We start from the raw sequence: 25,282 nt of genomic DNA on the forward strand, positions 1-25,282 counted from the left end.
TTTTGCCATTTTTTTTTCCTCTGTTGTTATTTCCCAGGGACAAAACAGGCTCCGGCTCACAGTAGGCACTCTGTAAACTGTTGTTACTAATTACAGAACAAAAGGTGATGACTGACATTGTTAGACTTGAGGTTTGTAGGAGAGAATAAGCATATGTAGAGTGCCATGTATAGTGTTTGGCATGGAGTAAGTGTTCAATTATAGTTCCCCTCTCTCCTGTTTATATTGCAACTTAAATCTGGGCCATAGTGCTGAAATCACTGAGATAATGAAGTATGTGTAATTTATTATTAAATATACAGGAACTTTATTATTGTAGGGAAAAAGTTTAAAAATCCAGAAGGTAGGGGAAAAAAAGGAGCACTTGCTGATCATTTTGACATGATGGCTGTGTAACTGTTTGGTCCAGTGGAGACTGAAAATGGGTGTTTGCCACTCCCTAGCACTGCCCCATCCACAGTTCAGCTGGTCTTAAAGTTAACTGTGGAATAATCTTTGTAAAGGGGAGTGATTCATAGTGAAATGAAGCAGACAGCCAGAGCACTGAAAGATTCTGCATCCAGGTAGGATGTGGTACATTAAAATTTACTGTACTTTTATCATCTCTTTTCTCCAGTGTCTTAATTTATTCATCTTAAGAAATAAATTCCTGTGAACATGCCTTAGGTCTGTAAACACACACTTGATTATACATTTTGACCAGGTGCCAGTGCTGTCAGAGTAATAATTCACTTAACTTAAAATCATGTATCCAACAATCTCTACTTCGTGGAATACAGCCAAGAAAAAAAAAATAAATGAAGTAAAAATGAAGCAGGAGGGGAGGTGAAATAGTATATGATTAGGGATGATACAAAGCACCTACTGTGTGCTAGCAGCTAGACAGGTGTTTTACATGTTTAATAAAAGGTTTCTGAGTCACCAAAATGATAAAATCCATACACTGAAGCTTACATGTATCATCATATTTTTGAGCAACGTTGTCTCACCAGTTAAATTTAATTTTCCTTGATAATTAATTTTAATGATATAATACTTTTGTAATATTAAAGCACATTTGATTAACATCGAATATATTAACATCAAGTACATGTCCTAATATGTTAACCAGTATATTTATGATACAGTTGAGATGTATGACTCACCTATACCACAAGACTTCATATTGAAAATTACACCAATCTCTTTTAATGCTGGACTCTTACAGAGTCTGAGGTTTCTATACAGAAAATTTGTTACTATGGCCATATGAATTGTATTTTACTATAACAAACCATAATTATTGCTGAAAGTTTAAAGTCATGCAGTCTGAGTATTTTGACTTTAAGTAGCTAGCCCAGAAATCTGAGGTCGGTCGGTCAGTTCGGTCGGTCGGTCAGTCGTGTCCGACTCTTTGCGACCCCATGAATCGCAGCACGCCAGGCCTCTCTGTTCATCACCATATCCCAGAGTTCACTCAGACTCACGTCCATCGAGTTCGTGATGCCATCCAGCCGTCTCACCCTCGGTCATCCCCTTCTCCTCCTGCCCCCAGTCCCTCCCAGTATCAGAGTCTTTTCCAATGAGTCAACTCTTTGCATGAGGTGGCCAAAGTACTAGAATTTCAGCTTTAGCATCATTCCTTCCAAAGAACACCCAGGGCTGATCTCCTTCAGAATGGACTGGTTGGGTTTCCTTGCAGTCTAAGGGACTCTCAGGAGTCTTCTCCAACATCACAGTTCAAAAGCATCAATTCTTCGGCACTCAGCCTTCTTCACAGTCCAACTCTCACATCCATACATGACCCCTGGAAAAATGTTAGCCTTGACTAGATGGATCTTTGTTGGCAAAGTAATGTCTCTGCTTTTGAATATGCTATCTAGGTTGGTCATAACTTTTCTTCCAAGGAGTAAGCGTCTTTTAATTTCACGGCTGCAGTCACCATCTGCAGTGATTTTGGAGCCCAAAAAAATAAAGTCTGGGGTAAGAGAATTCAAAAGTTAGTAAGGACCTCAAAATGAGTGAGTCTCAACCACATGTAAGGAAAATGATATTAAGAAGTAAGGTAACATGCCTAAGACCTACAGCTTTCTGGCTGGTAAAGCTCTAATTCCAGCCTGGGGATTTTACCCAGTGTGATTTTACTACTTTAGTTTAAAGGTGATATTCATTTCCATATTTTTCAAATCCATTTGACTAGTTTTCTTTTTCCTCTTCATTTATTACATTTCATTTTAGAGGAAGAACTTGCTCTTTTTCTTTCAATGTATGTCCTCCTAGGAAACCTCTTAGGGGAGGGTTTGCCCTTAACTCTAACCCCTCCACTTCCATACACAAACACATGGGCACACTCCCCTTCCATCGGGGTGGGGAGTACTTTAACTGTACCCCCTGCACTTCCATACATACACACACACAAACTCATGGGCACACTCCCCTTCTGTCAAGCCGTCCGTTTACCAGATGGTTAGGTGAGTTAGGGATGCACCTAATTAACGAATGGAAAAGCAGAGTACATTAGTTTGGCAGTAATGTGGGAGTAATGTTTCATCACTTTATTATTTATGAATGCTATAATCTAGAAAATACAATAGCTGGTAAAAACAATGGGATTACAGACTCTTTTCAGAAACAGTCTTAGAGATTTTACCCTGAGGATGCTGAATCCCAGGAATATTATGACTTGCCCAGCATCACTTAGCAAGTTAGTAATTAGTGGCAGCTGGCTTATTGTCACAGATTTTATTCATCCCAATCAAAAAGTGAGATTTCAGAAATAGTAAAGTGGGCCCTTGGACATTTCTTTCCTGCCCTGAAAAGACATAATTGTAGACAGTGTTTTCATTGTTTGAACAGGGGGATAGTAATTATTTTCATTCATGACTTAATTACCCATTTGCTTCATAATTACCTGTCTTAGACCATCTACAGTTTGTTAAATGTAGGAAATTTATTTTACAGCTCTATGAAAAGGTTGCTCTTCTTCTGACAAATTTAGGTGAGTAGAACCCTTTAATTTCATGATACATTATTGTGGTCTGAAAAATGCCTTCTCAAAGAGTCAGATCTGAAACACTGCTGAAAAAAAGCATTCCCTTTATTTTGAATTGTGTACAATGGTTTGTTCTTTGCCCTCCACAGGACATGTTAACTATGTCTAAGAGCTGGGAGAATCTTTCCTACCTAAAGTTTTAAAACCTCCCACAAATACTATCCTTTCATGAGCTAACACAATTTAGAGTAGGTTTTCTCTTAATGCCCCAAAACTATAACATTACAAAAATACATGTGTATGAAGTACCTATAATCATTTAGGAAAGGAGTCATTTGCTACAGCCTACAATTTTTATTTAATTAAAAACATAGCCAGTCTTCATGGCATATAAAATCAGAGCAAAGTTAGTTGCTTTGAAGACTAGGAGTCTTTTACCAGGAATATAGGCAGGCTAACTATGACAGACATTTGTAGGAATATATCTGGACAGTTACCCCTAAGACCCTGTAAAGCACCAGAGCAGTCTGGTGACGAGCTATAAGCTGTGCATTCACTACATTTTCAAGACAGAGGAGCTGTCCCAATTTCATTAATGAGATATTAGTCATTTTACTCTATGCAGTCTGAGAAAATTATGTGCTCCCATACAGAACCTGTTTTAGTGCATGCCCATATGCAGCTTTTCCAAAAGGGGAAAAACACAGAAGTGTTTTTATTTATAATAATCATTATAATAAAAGGTGCTGTTTATTTAGCCCTTCTATGTGCCAGATACAGAGCTAGGCACTTGGCATATTTCCTGTAAAGTCACAGAAATCTTCCATCACCACTATTCTTTGCCCCAAAAGATAAAAGTTCACGTCCACAGAAGAGATAACTGCCCATTGATATAGTCTTTGTCCAGGGGCAACTTGATGCAGGCTGGAAAAGATGCTGATAGAGATCCAGCCCTGGTCAGTCTGGTCCATCTGGGAAACCACCAGTTGGCTGATGACCTAGGAGACCTTCCTATGTAACCAAGAATTCAGTAGCAGAAATGAAATGAAGCTAAAGCCCTAAAGTAGCCTTTGTCATTTCTTCCCTCCACAGGAGTATAGCCTTGTTGTGAAATTGACATTTAAACCATTTTAAATAAGATTCCCTGTGTCTCTCCCCTCCCTTCTCAGATATGCTCCTTGGAAGCATTTTGAGTTATCATTTGTGGGAAAGGAATTGATGGAGTAAAGTGGTAAATGAGCAACTAGAAGCTCAGGGAATCTACATAGAAACAGAAAGTACTGTTGCATTAAATGCATTTTCTTTGATGTTGTTTGAGGTGAGGATGGAAGTCCTAGTGAAGGATAAGTGCATTTGATGTGAGATTTCAGGTTGGAGGACTAAGCCATATTTTTGGCTATATCACAGTGTCCAAAGAGCATTTGCTATATGGAAGTTGAAATATGAGGAAATAAGAATTGGTGCCTGACTGACGTCAGGAAATTGTAAGCAAAGATGCTAGTATACAGTAAAAGCTCTAGAGGTGAGGTCATCTGGGTATTTGCACATGAGATTGAAAATGATGCTGGATGAGGGTGACAGGTAAAGGGGTCAGATGCTCATTCTGAGATGGGGATCTGACTCCTCCTAATACAGAAGTACCTCACATCACAGTAGAAATAGAAGTCAAGACCGGAGAGTTATTAGGAGCTGGGAGGGGACCTGACCCCACACAATTTCCACCTATGAGGTGGGTCCTAAGAGGCAAAAGAAAGGCTCCTGCAAGGAGCCAGGGCTGGGCATGTGATGCCTTCAGCCTGGCTGTGTCTGACCCAGGCTCTCGGGGCATCCTAGAACAGAGGAACAAACCAGATATCCCCTCCCCTCAGACAAGTGCCACTTCCCACCAAACCCTTGTTGGGGCTGGTCTGGGAGCTTGAGGATCCCTCGGATGGTCCATTCCATCGCTCACCATCTACCGGCCAGCTGGGACTCCTGCAGCCTCCTTGGACCGCCTGTGCACCCACCCTGTGTGTCTGGAGAGTAACAGAGGGAGCTGAGAGGGAGTCAGACGCAGCCTCTCTCAACCTCTGCTCCCCTTGTGTCCACAGAACAGCCTCGCACAGAGTCCGAGTGGGAGAACAGCTTCACCCTGAAAATGTTTCTTTTTCAGTTTGTCAATCTGAACAGCTCCACGTTTTACATCGCGTTCTTCCTCGGAAGGTAAGAACCCCGTATCTCCGCACCTCCTGGGGCTAGGAACAGCACGCAAAAGTCATTGACTAGGGATGACAGAGAAGGCAGCCTTTAGAGTGACCTCGTAAAGTATAAAAAGATCAGTCTCCTTTCCTTTACCTTCCCATTCCCGGGATGGTCTCTGTCAGAGCCCCTTGTACCTTTTCTTGCTAAGATGAGTAGAAAAAAATAGTTTGCACATGTGAAGGATGAGTGTAAATCTTGCAGGCTCCATCGGTATCTGAATCAGGCCCCTGGATCTCATACCTGTAAGAGCAGATGACATCGTGGAGGAAGGCGGGGAGCATGTCCTACGTCCCTGACCACACAGAGGAGGGAAGGATATTCACATGGGAGGGGGGCTAACGTAGGATGCCGAGGGAGCCTGGGTTACTTCTGAATCCAGCAGTTCTGAGGATCTGGAGTGGCTGTGTCCCAGAATTCCATCACCACAAATTATGTCTGAGGAGACGAGAACCAGGGAAGAGCCAAGTGTTGGGTTTTGGTGCACAGGATGGGCAGCCTCTCTGCAGTTTCTAGCTACTTCATGGAATTCTAATCAAATCGTTTTCTTTACATTACTAATATTCCAAAAGATCAGCTGTACCCAACCTGCTGCTTACACAACAAGCACTTGATATTAAGCAGAAAATGTTAAAAGTCACAGTATGCAGCAAAAACTGGCCTCTGTGGTCAGAAGCCAGGCAGAACAGCCAGAAGAGAAATACACCCAGAGAATTCCAGAAGTTGCCATTATGCCATTTCTGGGGAGTTTTCCTAATTCTGTCAGACCTGTTCCTTACTGCACCATAATTTTCACTGGAGGATGTGCTAATCTGAATATAATCTTCATTGAAGGCTACAGGACGCTAATGGTTTGTTTTTCTGTGTGTGTTGAAGATTCACAGGACACCCAGGTGCCTACTTGAGGCTGATAAACAGGTGGAGACTAGAAGAGGTCGGTATTCTCCCATCACTCCTGGTTTCCTACAGACTTATATTAAACAGCCTGAGGGCAACTTTGTGCAGATTAGAAAGCAGACAGCCTTTCTTCCCGTCCATTGATTCTTGAATTTCTGTGTTTGCTTACCTCGCAGTGCCACCCTAGTGGATGCCTTATTGATCTCTGTATGCAAATGGGTATTATAATGGTGCTAAAGCAGACCTGGAATAATTTCATGGAACTTGGCTACCCGTAAGTACCTTAGATATCTATACTTGAGAGGCAGCATGTCTCTTGGCTATTGGCTTGGCTATTGGCTTTTCTAGGTGTGGCAAGTAAGATAAGCAATGCAGACTCAGCAGTTAAGCCCATGCATATTATACCTGGAGCTAGTCTTCATGCTTAGATATTCAGAGACAAATTATGAAAGTAATAAACATGGGCCCTTTTTGAAGATTTAGCACAAACTGCATGAACAAAAGTGAATGTTCTTTAAGAAGTCTCTGTGGACCCCTAAATATTGAATATCCACTTCCAAGCTGCTTTAAATGATGACACATTAACTGGATCTCTGTGCCTACTCCCCAGCCCCTGCAATAAATCACAAATGGTCATTTTTTAACTGCTTTAAATTCAGACTATGTAGAAAAGGAATAAAGTGAAAGAAAGTGAAGTCGCTCAGTCGTATCCGACTCTTTGCGACCCCATGGACTGTAGCCTATCAAGCTCCTCTGTCCACAGGATTTTCCAGGCAAGAGTGCTGGAGTGGATTGCCATTTCCTTCTCCAGGGGATCTTCCCGACCCAGGAATTGAATCCGGGTCTCCCGCATTGCAGGCAGATGCTTTACCGTCTGAGCTACCAGGGAAGCCCAAAAAGAAAAGGAATACACCCCCTAAAAATAGGATTTAAAAAAGAAATTGGATTATTTCTAAGTCAGCGTATCTTAACCAGTTAAAACTTTTATTATCACTAATAACAGTTTATGTTGATGGCAACGGGCAAAAATTTGCATCAGTTTTGTAAGGATAACTTTGAATTTGGCTGTGTTTACTCAGCTATGGTCAGTTAAGTTTTAAAGGGACATAAATCAACAGCAGTTCTATTTCTGCTTTAATTCTATACCTATAGGTTTCCATATCAGCCCAGTGTCCCCATAGAGAATTCAAAGTTTCAGGGAGGACCACTCAGCCAGAACAATTAGCTGGAACTTAGTTCACTTTGGAAAGTCATCTCTTAGCTCCCTGTAAGAACCAATGCCAGTAATTTTCTCTTCTCAGATTTACTTTAGAAAACTTCTGCCAAGTGTTTCATGTTTTCTATAAAACTTTTAAAAAGATAAAGCATAAAATTAAAAAAAAATTAGAAGCATATTCTCCTTTAAAGTATGATCCATAACTTATCAAAATGTCATAGACATCAAGGGAACTATATTTATCTTCTATGAATATGGATATAGAACAATATTGTGAATTAGGCAGAATTGTCTTTGATACCCATTTTCTTATTTAATTTCACATTTTTGTTTTGGCATTGCTACTCTCAGATACCCCTCAACTTTCTCCTTGCCTCCTACAGCATATAGACCTGACTGTCCTCGCACATTTCTTCAACCCTATTCCATATCATAAGATGCACTTCTGAACACTGCTAAGGTTAAATGCACTAACCTCACCAGTGTGAGCTGCATTTTACTAGGAATCAGAGCCCCCATTGAGTTCAAGCCAAAAGCAGACAAGTCCAGTTGTAGACCTGCAGGCTTCTGTGTGCCAGGAGAGGAGGGTTTTCAGACCTTCTAGAATCCTCAAATCAGAGTTTGCAGGTCAGCAACCATGGTAAGACTGCTCATGGCTCCTTAAATAAGCCAGCAAGGCCAAACCCTCTTCTCCTCAGAGGTCTGAGTGTTGCCTTTACACTGGATGATCAGTTTATCAACATTCTCAGTCCTCTAACCAACCCTCCGAGGCAACACTGAATAGGAGACAGTTTTGTGAATGATTAAAATAAGTTCATCAATCATTCTGTTCACTTGCAAGTACAAGTGCTTGAAGTATAGCCTCCATTGTTACTTCCTTCCTAATCCAAGATCCTTCCTAATCCTAGGAGCTTTAGCTCCTAGGTAGCCTGTCCTAAATTTTTTTCAACTATTCCTCTACATTTTAACTCTACTTCTTATTACTTAAGTCTTATGATCAGTTATATATGTGTGTGTGTGTATATATATATATTTAATAAATTGATTTTGTTGTGCAGGTTAATTCAGAATTGGTGGACTAGAAGAAAAGTACGACAAGAACATGGGCCTGAAAGGAAAATAAGTTTCCCACAATGGGAAAAGGACTACAACCTTCAGCCGATGAATGCCTACGGACTCTTTGATGAATACTTAGAAATGAGTATGAAAATAGTCTATTTTATTCTATTTTTAAAAGCTTATTGAATTTTAGTTGATTTACAGTGTTGTATTAATTTCTGTTATACAGCAGGGTAGTTATACATATGTATGTTTTTTCATATTCTTTTCCATTATGGTTGACCATAGGATATTGCATATAGTTCCCTGTGCTCTAGAGTAGGACCTTGTTTTCTGTTTTATCCTATTAATTATAAATGTGAATTCTAGCTCTCTAGCTGCATTTAACTAGACATCCACCATTATTGTTGAGGCTGACAGTTTGGAGGGATTCTTGAGCTAAATGCAGAGGAAGGGTATCTTGCTTTAAGAAACTTTATTGATAGAAATAGTGCCAAGTCACTTCACATTCTTCACGCATTGTGTCCTGTCCCTTGCAATAAATCACCAGAAGAAAAGAGCTGAAAACCTGGAGAACCAAAGAAAAAGGAGTGATCACTCATGGTATGATTGATTGATTCATTCAGCACACATCTTTTTTAAAAAAACTGAAGTATAGTTGATTTCCAGTGTTGTGTTAGTTTCAGGTATAAAACAAAGGGACTCAGTTATGCATATATATATTAAAAAAACATATTCTTTTTCATATTCTTTTCCTACAAGACATTTACTATAGTTCCCTGTACTATATAGTAGGACCTTGTTGTTTATTTTATATATAGTAGTTTGTATCCAGCAGACATCTTTTGAACCATGTTATGTCCAGACTTTATGTTTGGCACTAGAGATACAGAAGGAATCAGGTACAGTTGTAGCTCTCAAAGAGTGCTCCGTGGCGGGAAGTCAGAGATGTGAAATGTTAAGTGCAATTAAGTAGCAGAGATGCTGCAGGATGAGTTGCTAGTAGGTAGAATGTGCTGTCATTTCTCTTGGAAAGGGTGGCAGGAATCTGGGAATGTATAAGCTTAATGCTACACTTCCACTGAAGGAATCTCATTTCTCTGTAGTCAAACCCAAGCTGTTTATTTTACCATCTATCTGAGAGCATGGACTTTATAAACAGATTGGTGGTGTTCAGTCACTGAGTCGTGTCCTACTCTTTGCAACGCCATGAAATACAGCATGCAAGGCTTCCCTGTCCTTCACTATGTCCCAGAGTTTGTTCAAATTCATGTCCATTGAGTGATGCTGTCTAACCATCTCATCCTCTAATGTCCTCTTCTTTTGCCTTTGATCTTTCGCAGAATCAGGCTCTTTTCCAATGAGTCAGCTCTTTGCATCAGGTAGCCAAAGTACTGGAGCTTTAGCATCAGTCCTTCCGTTGAATGTTCACGGTTGATTTCCTTTAGGACTGACTGGTTTGATCTCCTTTCAGTCTATGACACTCTCAAGAGTCTTCGTCTGCTGCTGCTAAGTCGCTTTAGTCGTGTCCAACTCTGTGTGATCCCATAGACGGCAGAGCACCAGGCTCCCCCGTCCCTGGGATTCTCCAGGCAAGAACACTGGAGTGGGTTGCCATCCCAGCCCCTCACTTATTAACTCTGAAACCTTGGGCAATTGCTTAATGTCTTTGTCTCACTTTCCACTTCTCTATCATGGGGATAAAAAGAGTAACCACTTCAGTGTATCTTTGTGTGGACTAAATAATTTAATGCATGGAAAGGGCTTAGAACTATGCCTGGCTCAGAGTATGTACTGGATATATGTTAACCATGTCATTATTATTATTTTTCTTTGTATCTTCCAAGGGAGAAAAACTTAACAAAATATCTTAGCAGATACAATGAGTGTGGATAGATTTTCTTGTTTTGGGGTTTTTTTTCTAATTATGTTTAAGCTCTGAGACATTGGGGTGGAGGTGGGAGTAAGGGATGGGCAAGATGCATTAATTCTGAAAGAAGCAGTTGTTTCTGGGCAAATCTGAAAATTAAAGGAGTGGTAGAAGTGATGCTTAATGTTTCTCGGATCGCTTATGTCCTATGTATCTACCGGTGTTTTAGAGTTTCAATTACAGAATGGCATAATGGTATAACTTGGAGAAGAAGTCAATTTGGGCATTAATAATAAAACTTAATAAAATGAATTCATTAAGAGAACTAACCACTTGGAGGTCTCTTAATGGATTCTTCTCCAAATACTACAGTAGCTTTGCAGCAAGAAGCAAATCTCTGAAGTATCACAAGACTAGTGAATACTAATCGCTTGCTTCTGTTATTGTTTTTTGTTATTTTCTTAATGACCTTCCTGCTTTGTTATATTTTTAAACAATGTTTTCATTGAAGTAGAATATAAAGTGAGAAAGGCATATAAGTCAAAAGTGTATGTATCAATGAATATTCACAAAGTTATGCATAGATGTAACCAACCTATGTAGGTGAGGAGTTAACATACTACTGGCATTGGACCCAAAGCCAGTCCACTGCCTGGCTTTGAAAATCATTCTGTTGGAAGACAGCAATACCCATTTATTTACATATTATCTATAGTTACTTTTTAAATTTAATTTTTATATTATAGCTGATTTACAGTGTTTTGTTAGTTTCGGGTGTACAGCACGGAGGTTCAGTTATACACTGTTGTTGTTTAGTTGCTAAGTGGTATCTGTTTTGCTACCCCATGAACTGTAGCTCCCCAGGTTCCTCTGTCCATGGGATTTCCCAGGCAAGAATACTGGAGTGGGTTGCCATTTCCCTCTCCAGGGGATCTTCCAGACCCAGAGATCAAACGTGTGTTTCCTGCATCGGCAGGCAGATTCTTTACCACTGAGCCACCAGGGAAGCCCCTCAGTTCTATATGTATATATAGATATAGATACATATCCTTTCTTTTTCAAATTCTTTTCCCTTATAGATTATTACAGACTATTGAGTAAAGTTCCCTGTGCTATGCAGTAGGTCTTTGATTATTTTATACATAGTACTATGAATATGTGAATAACAAACTCTTAATTTATCTCTTCTCCCCAGCTTTCCCGTTTGGTAACCATAAGTTTGTTTTGGAAATAAGTTCATCTGTATCATGTTTTTAGATTCCACTTGTAAGTGATATCATATAGCATTTGTCTGTCTGACTTACTTTGCTAACAATATTCTCTAGGCCCATTCATGTTGCTGTAAACGGCATTATTTCATTCTTTTTAATGTCTGAGTAATATTCCATTGTATATGTGTACCACATCTTTTTCATCCAGTTCTGTCAACAGACATTTATGTTGCTTCCACGTCTTGGCTATAGTATATACTGCTTTGATGAACATTGGGGTCATGTATCTTTCGGAATTATGGTTTTCTATGGCTCTATTCCCTGGAGTTGGATTGATAAATCATATGGTAGCTCTACTTTTAGCTTTCTAAGGAACCTCCATACTGTTCTCCATGGTGGCTGTACCACTTTACATTCCCGCAAAGCATGTAGGAAGGTTCCCTATTCTCCACACCCTCTCCGGCATTTGTTATTATAGACCTTTTGATGATGACCATTCTGACTGGTGTGAGGTGGTACTTCATTGTAGTTTTGATTTGCGTTTCCCTAATAAATAGCAATGTTGAGTGTCTTTTCATGTGCCTGTTGGTCATCTGTATGTCTCCTTTGGAGAAATATCTATTTAGATCTCCTGACCATTTTTGATTTGGTTGTTTTTTCCATAATACGCTGCATGAGCTGTTTGTATATTTTGGAAACCAATCCCTTGTTGATGACTTCATTTGCAAATATTTTCTCCCATGTTGTAGGTTGTCTTTTCATTTTATTGATGGTTTCGTGTGCTCTGCAAAAGCTTTTAATTAGGTCCCATTTATTTTCATTTTTATTATTCTAGGAGGTAAATTCAAAAATATATTCCTGTGATTTACGTCAAAAAGTGTCCTATGTTTTCCTCTAAGAGTTTTATAGTATCTGGTCTTATATTTATTCTTTTATATGTAGCTGTCCAGTTTTCCCAGCACCACTTATAGAAGTCTTTTCTCCATTGTATAGTCTTGCCTGCTTTGTCATAGATTAATTTACCATACATGCATGGGTTTATTTCTGGGTTTTCTGTCCTGTTCCATTGATCTGTAATTCTGTTTTTGTGCCAGTAACATGACTGTAACTTTGTAGTATAATCTGAAGTTGGGGAACCTGATTCCTCCAGATTCATTTTTCTTTCTCGGGATAGCTTTGGCTATCTGGGGTCTTCTGTGTTTCCATACTAATTTTTGAGATTTTTTTCATTCCAGTTCTGTGGAAAATGCCATTGGTAATGGAAATTGCATTGAATCTGTGGATTGCATTGGGTAGTATAGTCATTTTGATAATATTAATTCTTCCAACCCAAGTACACAGTGTCTTTCCATCTGTTTGTGTCATCTTCATTTCTTTCATCAGGATCTTAAGAGTTTTCAGAGTCTTTTGCCTCTTTAGGCTTATTCCTGGATATTTTATTTGCTTTGATGTGTGGTAAATGGGATTATTTCCTTCACTTTCTGATCTTTTGTTGTTAGTATACAAAAATGCAACAGAATATACTATTTTGCTTCCTGCAATCTTAACCAAATTCATTGATAAACTCTAGTAGTTTTCTGATAGCATCTTTAGGGTTTTTTGTGTACAGTATCATTTCATCTGCAAATAGTGACAGTTTTACTTCTTTTCCAAATTGGATTCCTTTTTCTTCTGATTGCTGTTGGCTAGGATGTCCTGTCCAGAACTATGTTGAATAACAGTGGTGAGAGGGGATGTTTTCAGCTTTTCTCCATTGAGTATGATGTTAGTAGTGGGTTTATTATATATGGCCTTTATTATGTTGAGGTATATTCCCTCTAAGTCCACTTTCTGGAGAGTTTTTACCATAAATAGGTGTTGAATTTTGTAAAACATTTTATTAAGATGATCACATAGCTTTTAAATTTTTCAGTTTGTTGACAATATATTGCACAGACTGATTTGCTCAAGTTGGCTTTAGGCAGTCTATCTACTGATGACTAGAGCTACATTCCCACCCTTTTGGTGTGTGAAAGTAAAGTTGCTCAGTCCTGTCCAGTGGACTGTAGCCCACTAGGCTCTTCCTCTGCCCATGGGATTTTCCAGGCAAGAGTACTTGTGGGTTGCTATTTTCTTCTCCAGGGGGTCTGCCCGACCCAGGGATCGACCTCAGGTCTCCCACACTGCAGGCAAACTTTTTACGCTCTGAGCCACTAGGGAGTCCCTAAGGCATCTCAACACTGGAACCTAGCTGCTGGTGAATGGGGCCAGGTCTTGATGAGAAAAAAGGCAGCCTCCAGCAGAGCTCACATCAGTGACTACTCCCCAGTACTTCTGCCACCATTGTCCTTGTCCCCACAGTGAGCCACAGCCATCCGTTGGAGATCTTTCACCCCAGGAGACACTCCAAGGCCAGAATGTAGGTCTGGGCCAGGTTCCTATGAAGTCACTGCTTTTTCCCTGCCCAGTGCATACGAGATCTTGTATGTACCTTCTAAGAGTGTTGCTTGCCTCAGTCCTGTGAAGTGCCTATGATCAAGATCTACTGGCATTCAAAGCCAAATATTCTGCTGAGGGTTTTTCCTCCCAGTGCCAGATGCCCAGACTGGGGAGTCTGATGTGGAGCTCAGAACTGTTACTCCTATGGGAGAACCTCTATGATACAATTATTTTCTCTTTCCAGCAGGTATGGGATTTGATTATACCACAAAAGTGTCCCTCCTACCGTCTTGATGTAGCTTCTTGTCTTTGGATACAGAATGTGTTTTCTCATGGGGTGTAGTCTTTTTTGTTGATGGTTATTCAACAGCTGGTTGTGATTTTGGTGTTTTTATGAGAGGAGGTGAGCTCAAGTCCTCTATTGTTTTGCCTCTAACTGGTATCAAACCTTTTTCTTCTTCTGTCATTGATTTTTAATTCTGCTGTGGTCAAAGGATACTCTGTGGTATTTTAGGCATTTAATATATGCTGAGATCTGTTTTATGCCCCTGCATATTTCTGTTTTGATAAGTGTTTAAAGTGTGTTCTGCAATTGTTGAGTATAATCTTCTATGTCTATTAATTGGCAAGTTTAACTGTGTTGTTCAAATCTTAGATTCATGTCCTATTAAACTTTGTCTATTTCCTCTACTAGTTACCAAGAAGAGAGTGTTAAAGTCCACAATCATACTTGAGAATTTTTTCTTAAGCTCCTTCTAGTTTGGTCAATTTTTACTTTACATACTTTGAAGCTGTATTGTTATGTGCAAACAGTTTAGGATTATTCTATTTTACTGTTGAGATTTTAGTCATTCTTTATCTATAATAATGTAATATTTTGAAGATGTGATGGGCAAGCAGCTAAGGAACTAACTGTAAACGCCCTCCAAGGACAGAACTGAGCCTCTGTGGTCATTGGCAGAGAAAAAGGTCCACCCTGTTCTGTCACAGCCAGGCAGGTGGACTGAGCTTTACAAAAACCATACCCCAGGACTAACTTGGCTTAACTCATGACCACACTGATCATCTCCTTCTTTGCTGCAAAATAACATCACTAAGAGCAGAGATCAATAACTTATTCTTAAAGGGCTAGACAGTAAATAATTTTGACTTTGGCAGGTCATGATGCAAGATTGAGGCCATTATATTTTAAATGGTTTTATAGGTATTTACATAACTACTTAAAATGTAAAAACTATTCTTAACTCACAGGTTTAAAAAAAGAAACAAAGCAGAGAGTTATCCAGATTTGGCCTTCAGGCTATAATTTGCTGACCCTTGATCTAGAACTTTTATATGTCTGGCATACAATAGAAATTACTAGACCTAAAGACAATTGAAAGAAGCAAAGTAAGTATAAATTCTTAGCTGGGGTAGGTGTCTGCTATTTCAAAGATGAAAGCAGAGTGTGTGTGGTCAAACACCATGAAAAATCAAGGAAATGTGGTATTACATAAAGAAAAATAATATTTCAACCTAAGTGGTAAAGAATTCAAAACAATTGTAAAGAAAATCATTGAGCTACAAAAAAATCATGGGGAGGTAGTCCAATGAACTTGCAAAAAAAATTAATGAACAGAAAAAGTCCTTTACTAAAGAGATTGAAATTATAAAAGAGAAACAAATTATAGAGCTGAAAATTCAATGAATGAGATGAAGGTAACAGGACAGACCAGATGGAAAAAAGAATAAAATGACTGGAGGATGCTGCTGCTTCTAAGTCACTTCAGTCGTGTCTGACTCTGTGTGAGCCCATAGACGGCAGCCCACCAGGCTCCCCCGTCCCTGGGATTCTCCAGGCAAGAACATTGGAGTGGGTTGCCATTTCCTTCTCCAATGCATGAAAGTGAAAAGTGAAAGTGAAGTCGCTCAGTTGTGTCCGACTCTTAGCGATCCCATGGACTGCAGCCCACCAGGCTCCTCCGTCCATGGGATTTTCCAGGCCTACTGGAGTGGGTTGCCATTGCCTTCTCCAGACTGGAGGATAGGAATATAGAGATAATTCAGTCAAAAGAAGACAGCAATTCGACTTTTTAAAAAATAAAGAAACCCTATGCAAACTATCAGATTCAATCAGACAAATGTGAGAAAATAATTGGTATACCAGAAGAAAGTGGGGAGTAGGAGCCAGAGAGTTTATTTTAAAAAAATAACTGGGAACTTTCCAAACCTGATTCCTCTGCCATCTTGATTTTGAAACCTGAGATCAAATTGCCAGCATCCACTGGATCAAAGAAAAAGCGAGAGAATTCCCGAAAAACATCTACTTCTGTTTTATTGACTACGCCAAAGCTTTTCTTTGCCTGTGTGAATCACAACAAACTTGTGGAAAATTCTTCAAGAGAGGACCACCTTACCTGCCTTTCTCTAATTATTAGAGAAATGCAAATCAAAACTACCATGAGGATTAGAATGACCATTATCAGAAAGTCTACAAATAATAAATACTGGAGAGGGTATGGAGAAAAGGGAATCCCTCCTGCACTATTGGTTGGAATGTAAATTAGTGCAGACACTATGGAAAACAGTATGGAAGTTCCTCAAGAAATTAAAAATGGAGTTGCTATATGATCCAATAATCCCACTCCTGGGCATATAATGGGACAAAACTAGAATTCAAAAAGATACATATACTCCTATGTTCATGGAAGTGCTATCTATAATAGCAAGACATGAAACAACCTAAATGTTCATTGCTAAATGAATGGAAAGAAGTTGTGGTATATATATACAGTGGAATACTACTCAGCCATAAGAAATAATGAAATAATGCCATTTTCAGCACGTAGATATCTAAAGTAAGTCAGAGAGAAGGAAAAATACCCTATGATATAACCTAGAAGAAATAGATCAGTTTCTAGAAATAGCCTACCAAGGCTGAATCAGCAAAAAATAGAAAATATGAAAAGATCAATAATGATTAAAGAGAGAGAATCAGTAATCAAAAGTCTCCCAACACAGAAAAACCACAGGACCAGTCAGTTTCACTGGTGAATTCTACCAGACATTAAAAGAAAACAAATCCTTCTCACTTACAAAAAATTGAAGAGGAGGGAACACCCCCAAACTCATTCTTCAAGGCCAGCATTGCCTGGATACCAAAGCCATATAAGGATACCACAAGAAAAGATAACATTGGACCAATATTCTTGATAAATACAACTGCAAAAATTCTCAAAATATTAGCAAGCCAAATTCAAGAACACAATAAAACAATTGCATATTACAGCCAAGTGGGATTTATCTGTGATGCATGACTGGTTCAACATATATACATTTTAATGTAATATATCAGATTAATAGGATGAGATACAAAAATCATGATATCTCAATAAATACAGGAAAAGAATTTGCAAAATTCAACACTTTTATGATTAAAAAAGAACCCTTGACAGATTGTTGTATGTGGCTAAAGCTGTTGGCCACACTCTTGACTTTTGCCTGCTATAGCTCTGGAATCAATCATTTCTCCAAGGAGCCCTGGTTCCTTTTACTAGAGAATGGTATTTAGAAAACTTGAGATATGATTACTACTCCTAGGGTGCCATTGCTTCCAGGCTCAGGGAGCAACTGTTTTTCAAGTGTCCTGGCCATCTTTCTAGAAGATATGTTCCCTGTGCTTTGGGAGAACATAGGGCTTCCCAGGTGGCACCAAGTGGTAGAGAATCCACCTGACAAATGCAGGAGATTCAAGAGCTGCAGGTTCAATCCCTGGGTCAGGAAGATCCCCTGGAGGAGGAAATGACAGCCTACTTCAGTACTCTTGCCTTGGAAATCCCATGGACTGAGGAGCCTGGTGGGCTAGAGTCCATGGCGTCACAGAGTGGGACACAGCTGAAGTGACAGGAAATGCACAAGCACATGGATTAAAACAGTGACCTACTCAGACTACTAAGCGTCTGAAAATAGTACTGGAAAGCCAATACGCTCTGTTCTTTTTCCTTCCCTAGTTCTTCAGTTTGGATTTACAACTATCTTCGTGGCAGCTTTTCCCCTAGCACCACTTCTGGCCTTACTGAATAATATAATTGAAATTCGACTTGACGCTTATAAATTTGTCACACAGTGGAGGCGACCTTTAGCTTCAAGGGCCAAAGATATAGGTAAGTTGGATTTGGGGGTGTTTTTAAAAGATATTAATCGTCTGGTAGATAAAATTAAAAGCCACTAACTTTAGATATTTATATATAGTTTCCATGTAAGATGACTAAATCTTGCAAAAGAATAATGAATATTAGCTTTAAATAATATTAGATAACAAGTACAGTTACCTGTTTGAAAATTTATAAATTCCAGTGCTAGAGAATTTGTGCTTAAATAGATTCTCAGTTTGGTTGTTTCTATCCTAGGATGCTAGAATTTAAAAATTGGATTTATTACCACTTCCTTTTGAAAGTAGATCTTGCACTTGCTTCAGTTAGTTTTGCTCTTTCCTAAATGTCTGCCTGAGTCACAGGAAGAAGGGTCCCATTTTTCTAGAGGCAGAGATGGCTTTTGGTTTTTGACTAGATGTGCTAAGTTGAACCAGGTGTCTTTTATTCGTTTCTGCATTCGGTGCTTCATATAGAGCTGGCAGGTGCCCAGCCAGTGTGTGTGGAAGAGAATTCAGTGTGGGAAAAAAAAAGAATTCAGTGTGGACATTAGCTCAGTGGCCTCAACCTCCAGATGAAACAGACAGACATTCAGTGAGCACCTACCTTGGGTCATGCATCAGGAACTTGGTCCATAAAGATGAACTGGAAGGATCCTATACTTACACCCAGAGGATCTCCTAGTCTGGTGACAGCTTGACACTGCATATGCCAGCCAGTCTTAGCAGATGGTATTTGGTACCTTATCATCAACCAGAATTCTCTCATGTCTGAAGCTGATTGAGTTTTAAGTCATGAGCATTGGCACGTGCATGCAAATTTCTTCAGTGTCAAGGTGTTTACAAGCAGAAATCTTCCTTCTGGTTGCAAGTATCAGTATTTGGAATGATGGAAGGACCCATGGAAAGGACTATTGAGAATTAGTTACCCCAGTTGTTTTCATACTTATTTGCCTCTGCTGTTGTATATGGAATTAACTAACACTTCTCTTTGAATAGGAATTTGGTATGGGATTCTTGAAGGCATTGGAATTCTCTCCGTTATTACAAATGCATTTGTGATAGCGATCACATCTGACTTTATCCCTCGCTTGGTGTATGCTTATAAGTATGGACCTTGTGCGGGCCAAGGAGAAGCTGGGCAAAAGTAAGTTTGCCATAAAGCCATCATGGAATCCCCATTCCCTAGCCATTGTGTATGGTTGGACACCCAAGTCCAGGACAAGAAGGCTTGTTGTAGGGAAGGTGGAATTATTGGGAGTCATATAGATCATAAAAGTTTTAGATGGAATCAAATGTGAGAAGAGCAATTAATCATTTTCCCACTCTTGCCCACCATGAATTTAAAAATGTGTGGTATGCTGTGTAGCAAAAAGAAAGTAGTACATGATGTATAGTTATGCCATTTTTATGAGTTTGTAAAAATATAATTTGATTCCCTTTGTGCCATTAGGTAGACTCTGCAAATTTTATATGGGAAATATGCAACCACATGCCAGGTACCCATAAAGTACTCAATAAATACTTGTGGAATAAGTAACTGAATGCTTCTCTCCTGGCTACTGACTTGACCAGTGTCAATATTATCATAGGCAAAGTGGGTAAACTTAACTCCCTGAGAGATCAGTTCTATAGCATCACCTCAGTGATCCCCAAAGCTGTATTTCTGGTCAGATAAAGCCTTGACAAGATCATAACATGTCCCCTAGCTTTCCCTTCTGTTAATACATCCTTGGGAAAAAAAGATATAAAAAGTCCTAACATACTTCAATGGGAAATAATACAACAACCCTGTTTGGTTAATGTCACAATAATCTAATTGTGGGGTTTAAATGTCTGTAGCTTGGAGTGGAACGTGTGTTGGCGTCACAGGATCATTTCAGTGCCCCAGAAATCATCTCACTTGGATTATTGCTTATTCACACAAGCAGCCCTGCCTCTTGGCTTACTGGTTTGAGCCAAATTAATTCATCATCTGTAGCTATTATAGTTCCATCAGCCCTCAAGGAGCACACTGCTACCAAACGGAGTTGGCTGAATTCATGCATGTGTAGTCTAGGTCCAGCTCACAATCCAGTTATTTGAGGAAATTTCTATAAAATTCATTACTACACTAGCCACGTGCTTGTTAAACATGTATACTCTAGCAACATTAAGTGAGCATACCTTCCCATTTTAAGAAAGATTTAAAAACTTATGTTGTACTATGTATGCATTTCTTTCTAACTGTAACCGTTGTCAACATTTTGTGCTTGACTTAGCCTAGAAAAGCTTACCTATGTTCAAGCCACATTCACGTATGTTTTGATTCTCAAAACAATTCAGGGAGTGAGGACATGTATTATTACCCTCATTTTGAAGAGTAGAAAGAGATTGAGAGATTAAATCCAAAATTACAAGGCAGGCCTCATCCTGAACCTCATAGCTCTCAAGGCCTGTGCCAATAAACCATTATCCAACTCATCAATAGTCTCCGTGGGGTTTAAATTCCAGTGGTTATTCCCATTCTTCCCTTATTTCAAATATTGTGAAACCTGTCTTGTTCTAGAGGGAACCAAAAAACAAAGTAGCAACATTATGAACAGTTAATAGTGAATCAATTCTTTAGACTTTTGGCAGCCTATTAGATTTAAGACAGTGTTCATGGTGATTAGAATTAATCTAAATGGCCTCATTTCAGTTTTATTGTGCTCTCCAAGCGCCCCCCTTTTTTCAAACCTTTCTCTTAACATTTGCCGCCTTCAGTATTTATACATCTACTTTTTAATCTTCTACTTCATTGTTCATTTTTGTTTTCAAGTAGTTACATTTGTCTGTTTCTCCATGAATCTTATTTTCTGCCCCACCAGCTACTCTATTATCCTTTTCAGGTTTCTTCTTTTTCCAATTTAAAAATGCTTCAGAGATGACTGAACTCATAGAGCAGCAGCATTATCAAATTTTAGATGTCATAGGCTTCTAGGGTAGCACGTGCAGTCATAGTCAAATCCCATTCATGATTTAGTCCAGTTGTAGAAATGTCATATTTCAATTTAAACTGACCCTAAGTCAACAGTACTCCAACGAGACCCATCACCTTTCTCTAAACCTCCAGGTTTCCTTCAGGCCTCCTTACCTTTCAGGCTTCCCTGGCTCCTCCACAGATGAGAATTTCAAGCCTACATCCAGGGTCATTCAGTTCACAGGCCCCTTGTCCCTGTGACAGCGTGCTTCAGTTACTCTTAGTCATATGTTCCAACTAGTCTCTCCACCAGCACAGATGCTCTGCAGACAAGTCTTCAGTGACACAGTGGGGAAGACAGTCTCATTTTCAGCCAGATCTGGAACACTGTGGTTTGAGGCATGGTCTCCACACCGTGGATACAGAAGAGTATTTCAGATGTTGTCACCTTCCCTCTTAAGACACTCTGTCTTTCCTGCTGCCTGTGATCAGACTGTTTATTGTTTATAAAATGAAGTCACTTCCTCTTTGAGGGTATCTTCTCAGGAGCCCTTTAAAAAAGAGCTTAGATAACTGAAATCACATCTGGGCAGACATCAGGAGGCAGAAATTGTGAAATAAAATTGAAGGTGCAAATTATAAAATTGTTCCTGCCAATCAGAGTTAAAATTTCAATCAACAAACTAAATTTTTTTCCCCAGAAAGCACAAATAACTGATTTTATCAGTTTGATCCCTTACCCTCAATGAATGCATCAAACTAATTACTTTGGTATCAGATAGACATAGATTACAGTTTGGGAACTTTCTCTTACAGTTTGGCAACATTCTCTAAGGATATATGCAGGCCCAAGAATTACTGTGAGGTATGTACCTGGTGTACATGATGTAGTGATAAATAAAGTCAAGCTAATTTTCCTGTAGAAATAGTGATCTCATAAGGAGTTACAGACTTGATCAAGAACACTGCTCAAATTTTCACAGAATGGGTTATGAATATCTGAATGAACTATATTTATAAACTATAAATCAATTCAATAGATCAACATCATAATCAGTTGTAAAGTTGTATTTCAAAAGATAAAGCTGAGGGTTAAGTGAAAGTGTTAGTTGATTAAGTCATTTATTATAGTCATCTAAAAAACATGTCTGACTTTACATGCACAAACCTGATCTCATTTCCCCTGGATTTTTTGCCCTTTCGCCCCATGCTTTGTGAGTCACAATGCCTAAAACCTCAAAAGCAAATTTATTTTGGCAGAATTCAAAGATACTCTGCAGTGAGTTTGACCTGGAATCAACAGATTCAAAAGTCTCAACTTCTCATTCTGTTCTCTCCCAGATAATAGTTATAGTAAGTATAATAATGAGTGTGTGTGTTAGTCACTCAGTCATGTCCAATTCTTTGTGACCCCATGGACTATAGCCTGCCAGGATTCTCTAGAATTCTCCAGGCAAGAATACTAGAGTGGGTTGCCATTCCCTTCTCCAGGGGATCTTCCCTATCCAGGGATTGAACCCAGGTCTCCTTCACGACAGGTAGATTCTTTACTGTCTGAGCCACCAAGGAAGCTGAGTATAATAACTATCTCTAGTTCATCCTTTTCCCCCATAGTAAAGGATGGAAAGCAATAAATAATGAAGAGTGTTAAAACCAAAATTCTCACATTTAAATATGTCTTCTCAGACATTTGGACAAGGTATGCACTCTAATTCAAACAATGCTGCCTTTTCATAAGACGTTTTTCTGAATCTCCTTTTTTAGAAATGCCTGCGGAGGCTACCTGCCAGCCCCTTAAGGAAATTATTATTTTATGTTCCCCGGAAACACCTCTTCTGTTTGATACCTTTTCTCCATTCCTCTCACTCCTCCCTGATGATCAGTGCAGCCTCATCTTCCCTGTGTCTCACTTGGAGCTGGGGCTGAGTCACACTGAGGGTACACAGACCACCGGGCAGCAGCCTGAATAGCAGACCTGGGGTCTGCCGCTGCCTGTGGCCTTCCTGCCGTAACAGGAGGCCACTGCGCTGACACGTGGCTGCCACTGGGCACGAAGCACACCATACAGCGAAGCGTGGGAAACCTCACTTCCCTGAATTGATGGTCGTCCCAACTATTTGATGTTGGCGAGCCAAGATTCTCCCACAGTGGAAACAGAGAACTGCCTAGACACTTCAGCATTAGCAGTCCTCCTCCTCCTCTGGTTATGAAAATAACATGGAAAAAAGACTTATACAGCTGACAATTATGTATGTATGTACTAGCTTCACATGTAACGCTTTGGACCCAGAGGGAGTACATGCCCACTAAAGGCATATTTTCAGCTTGATTTATGAGTGACATCAAATGAATATGCTTAATAAACAGTTCAGTGACATATCCCTTTTATTTTGAGGCTTTAAGGTGTTCAGCCCATGAGACAGGTATTTCATTTCAATTTAAGTTCTCAATTGAGGTTTTTGAAACAGAGCCGCCATTAGACAAGCAGCTTTAATATTAGTAAAGCTCAGGGCTGCTTTATGAGAGAAGAGTGTAGGAGGGCCTGGAAATAATTATTCCATCTCAACAATGGCCTGTTTTTTTGCCAGTTTCCAGAGCACCTTTCCCTTCCCACAGCCCAGCTCCTGAGAAGACTCTGCTCTGTATTTCACAAAACCGGCTCCCTCTCTGACAACTAATTATCAGCAAGATACTGATTTGTTTTCATGTCATGTTCTAGGCAGTTCATATATGAGGGAGAAATCATTTCAAATTACCCTTTTAAGGAGTGATGGGGAGGGCTGCTACCAGTGGGAGAAGGGCATGTTACACACACACTGATCATTACTTTCACTCATGAGTGACTTGACAAATGAGCCCTTCTGCTTGGTTCACTTAAGGCCAGCCTTTTCTTCACATACAGAACCCATGTCCTCTCAGAACTATATCGTGTCATCACTTGGGTTTGATATTCAGCAACTTTGATTAATCACATCAGACATATTAATGAAAAGAGTCTGAAAGCCATTATTTATTCTTTCAGTTGATAACTGACTGTTGACCTCTTGCTAGATGCATGCAATAAAATGAGTAATAGCCACTCACGTTTATTAAGATCTGGCTATATGCTAAGCAGTATTATCAGAGTATATAAGCAGTACATAAGCAGGTATGTTTTGCACATATCATTCTATTCCCACAGTGACCCTATGAGGTGGCACTTTTGTTGCTTTAAAGAAGTTGCATAATTTGTCAATATGACATGGCTAGAAAGCAGCAAAGCTACAATATATATGAAAGCCCAAGTTTCTTGTACTGTAATATACTGAACCCCCAGCACAGGCTGAAAGCCATGTCCTCAAGAAGCTTATAATCCTAGGTAATAATTTTATTCCTGATCCATCTTCTAGACCTTGATAGAACCCCTGGTACTTTAGGTCCTCTCCAATCAAATCCATTAAATTCAATATTTACTGGATTCCTACACTGCGTGAGACTATCCTAGAATACCAAAGTATCGATGACACCTCTTTTGATCCAAAAATAAAAACACTACAGTCCAAAGGAGAAGACATACATGTATGCAGCCAACTCTAGGATAAGCTATATGGCCTATATAAGCTATAAGCTAAATACAGCAGGACCACAGAAGGGAATGAAGCTTCTGACTAGGCATATTAGGACATCTTCACACAAGAGATGGCATCTCAGCTAGCCATCGGAGGATGGACACTGTCACCACTTGTACGAAATGAGTAAGGAATCCCAACAAAAAAGACAACAGAAGCAGAGGCATGAAAGCATATGATACATGAAGGAAACATAATCTAGCATGATTGTAGCATGGATGAATTGGGGAAGGGGTGTCACATCCATACCGATTATATTCAGGTCATTATAAGAAAGCATGTGCTGTGCTCATTCACTTCAGCCGTGTCCAACTCTTTGCGATCTATGGACTGTAGCCCACCAGGCTCCTCTGTCCATGAGATTCTCCAGGCAAGAATACTGGAGTGAGTAGCTATGCTCTCCTCCAGGGGATCTTCGTGACCCAGGAGTCGAACCCATATCTCTGGCGTCTCTTGAATTGCAGGGAGGTTCTTTACCTACTGAGGCACCTGAGAAAGTATAAGAAAGTATAGACACACATAAGAAAGTATAGACAACCAGCAATGAAGGAATGTGATTATGTGTACACGTATGTGTGTATCTATGAAAGAAGTAGTGACCTAATTTATACCGATTATGCACTGCTTTCACCGTTTCACCAAAGCATTGTTTGGGGTAGTGCTGTTCTCTATGATGATTCTGCGCAAAAAGGACCAGAACAAAAGAAATGACTTGTTTCTCATT

At 39.5% G+C, this 25,282-nt stretch overlaps 1 protein-coding gene across 7 annotated transcripts in view; it reads left to right on the forward strand.

The window, feature by feature from the left end:
• Nucleotides 1-25,282, forward strand: part of ANO4 (anoctamin 4) — a 454,665-nt gene that overhangs the window by 396,347 nt on the left and 33,036 nt on the right. For all 7 annotated transcript variants that reach the window (XM_060413101.1, XM_060413102.1, XM_060413100.1 and 4 more), the window contains 7 exons: nt 2,941-2,977; nt 5,062-5,173; nt 6,086-6,143; nt 6,283-6,380; nt 8,381-8,523; nt 17,870-18,022; nt 19,009-19,156. In XM_060413101.1, the coding sequence (XP_060269084.1) occupies nt 2,941-2,977; nt 5,062-5,173; nt 6,086-6,143; nt 6,283-6,380; nt 8,381-8,523; nt 17,870-18,022; nt 19,009-19,156 (749 nt within the window). The remainder of the gene's footprint in view (nt 1-2,940; nt 2,978-5,061; nt 5,174-6,085; nt 6,144-6,282; nt 6,381-8,380; nt 8,524-17,869; nt 18,023-19,008; nt 19,157-25,282) is intronic.

This window comes from Ovis aries, chromosome 3 (assembly GCF_016772045.2).
Source record: "Ovis aries strain OAR_USU_Benz2616 breed Rambouillet chromosome 3, ARS-UI_Ramb_v3.0, whole genome shotgun sequence".
In the NCBI taxonomy this organism is placed as follows: Eukaryota; Metazoa; Chordata; class Mammalia; order Artiodactyla; family Bovidae; genus Ovis; species Ovis aries.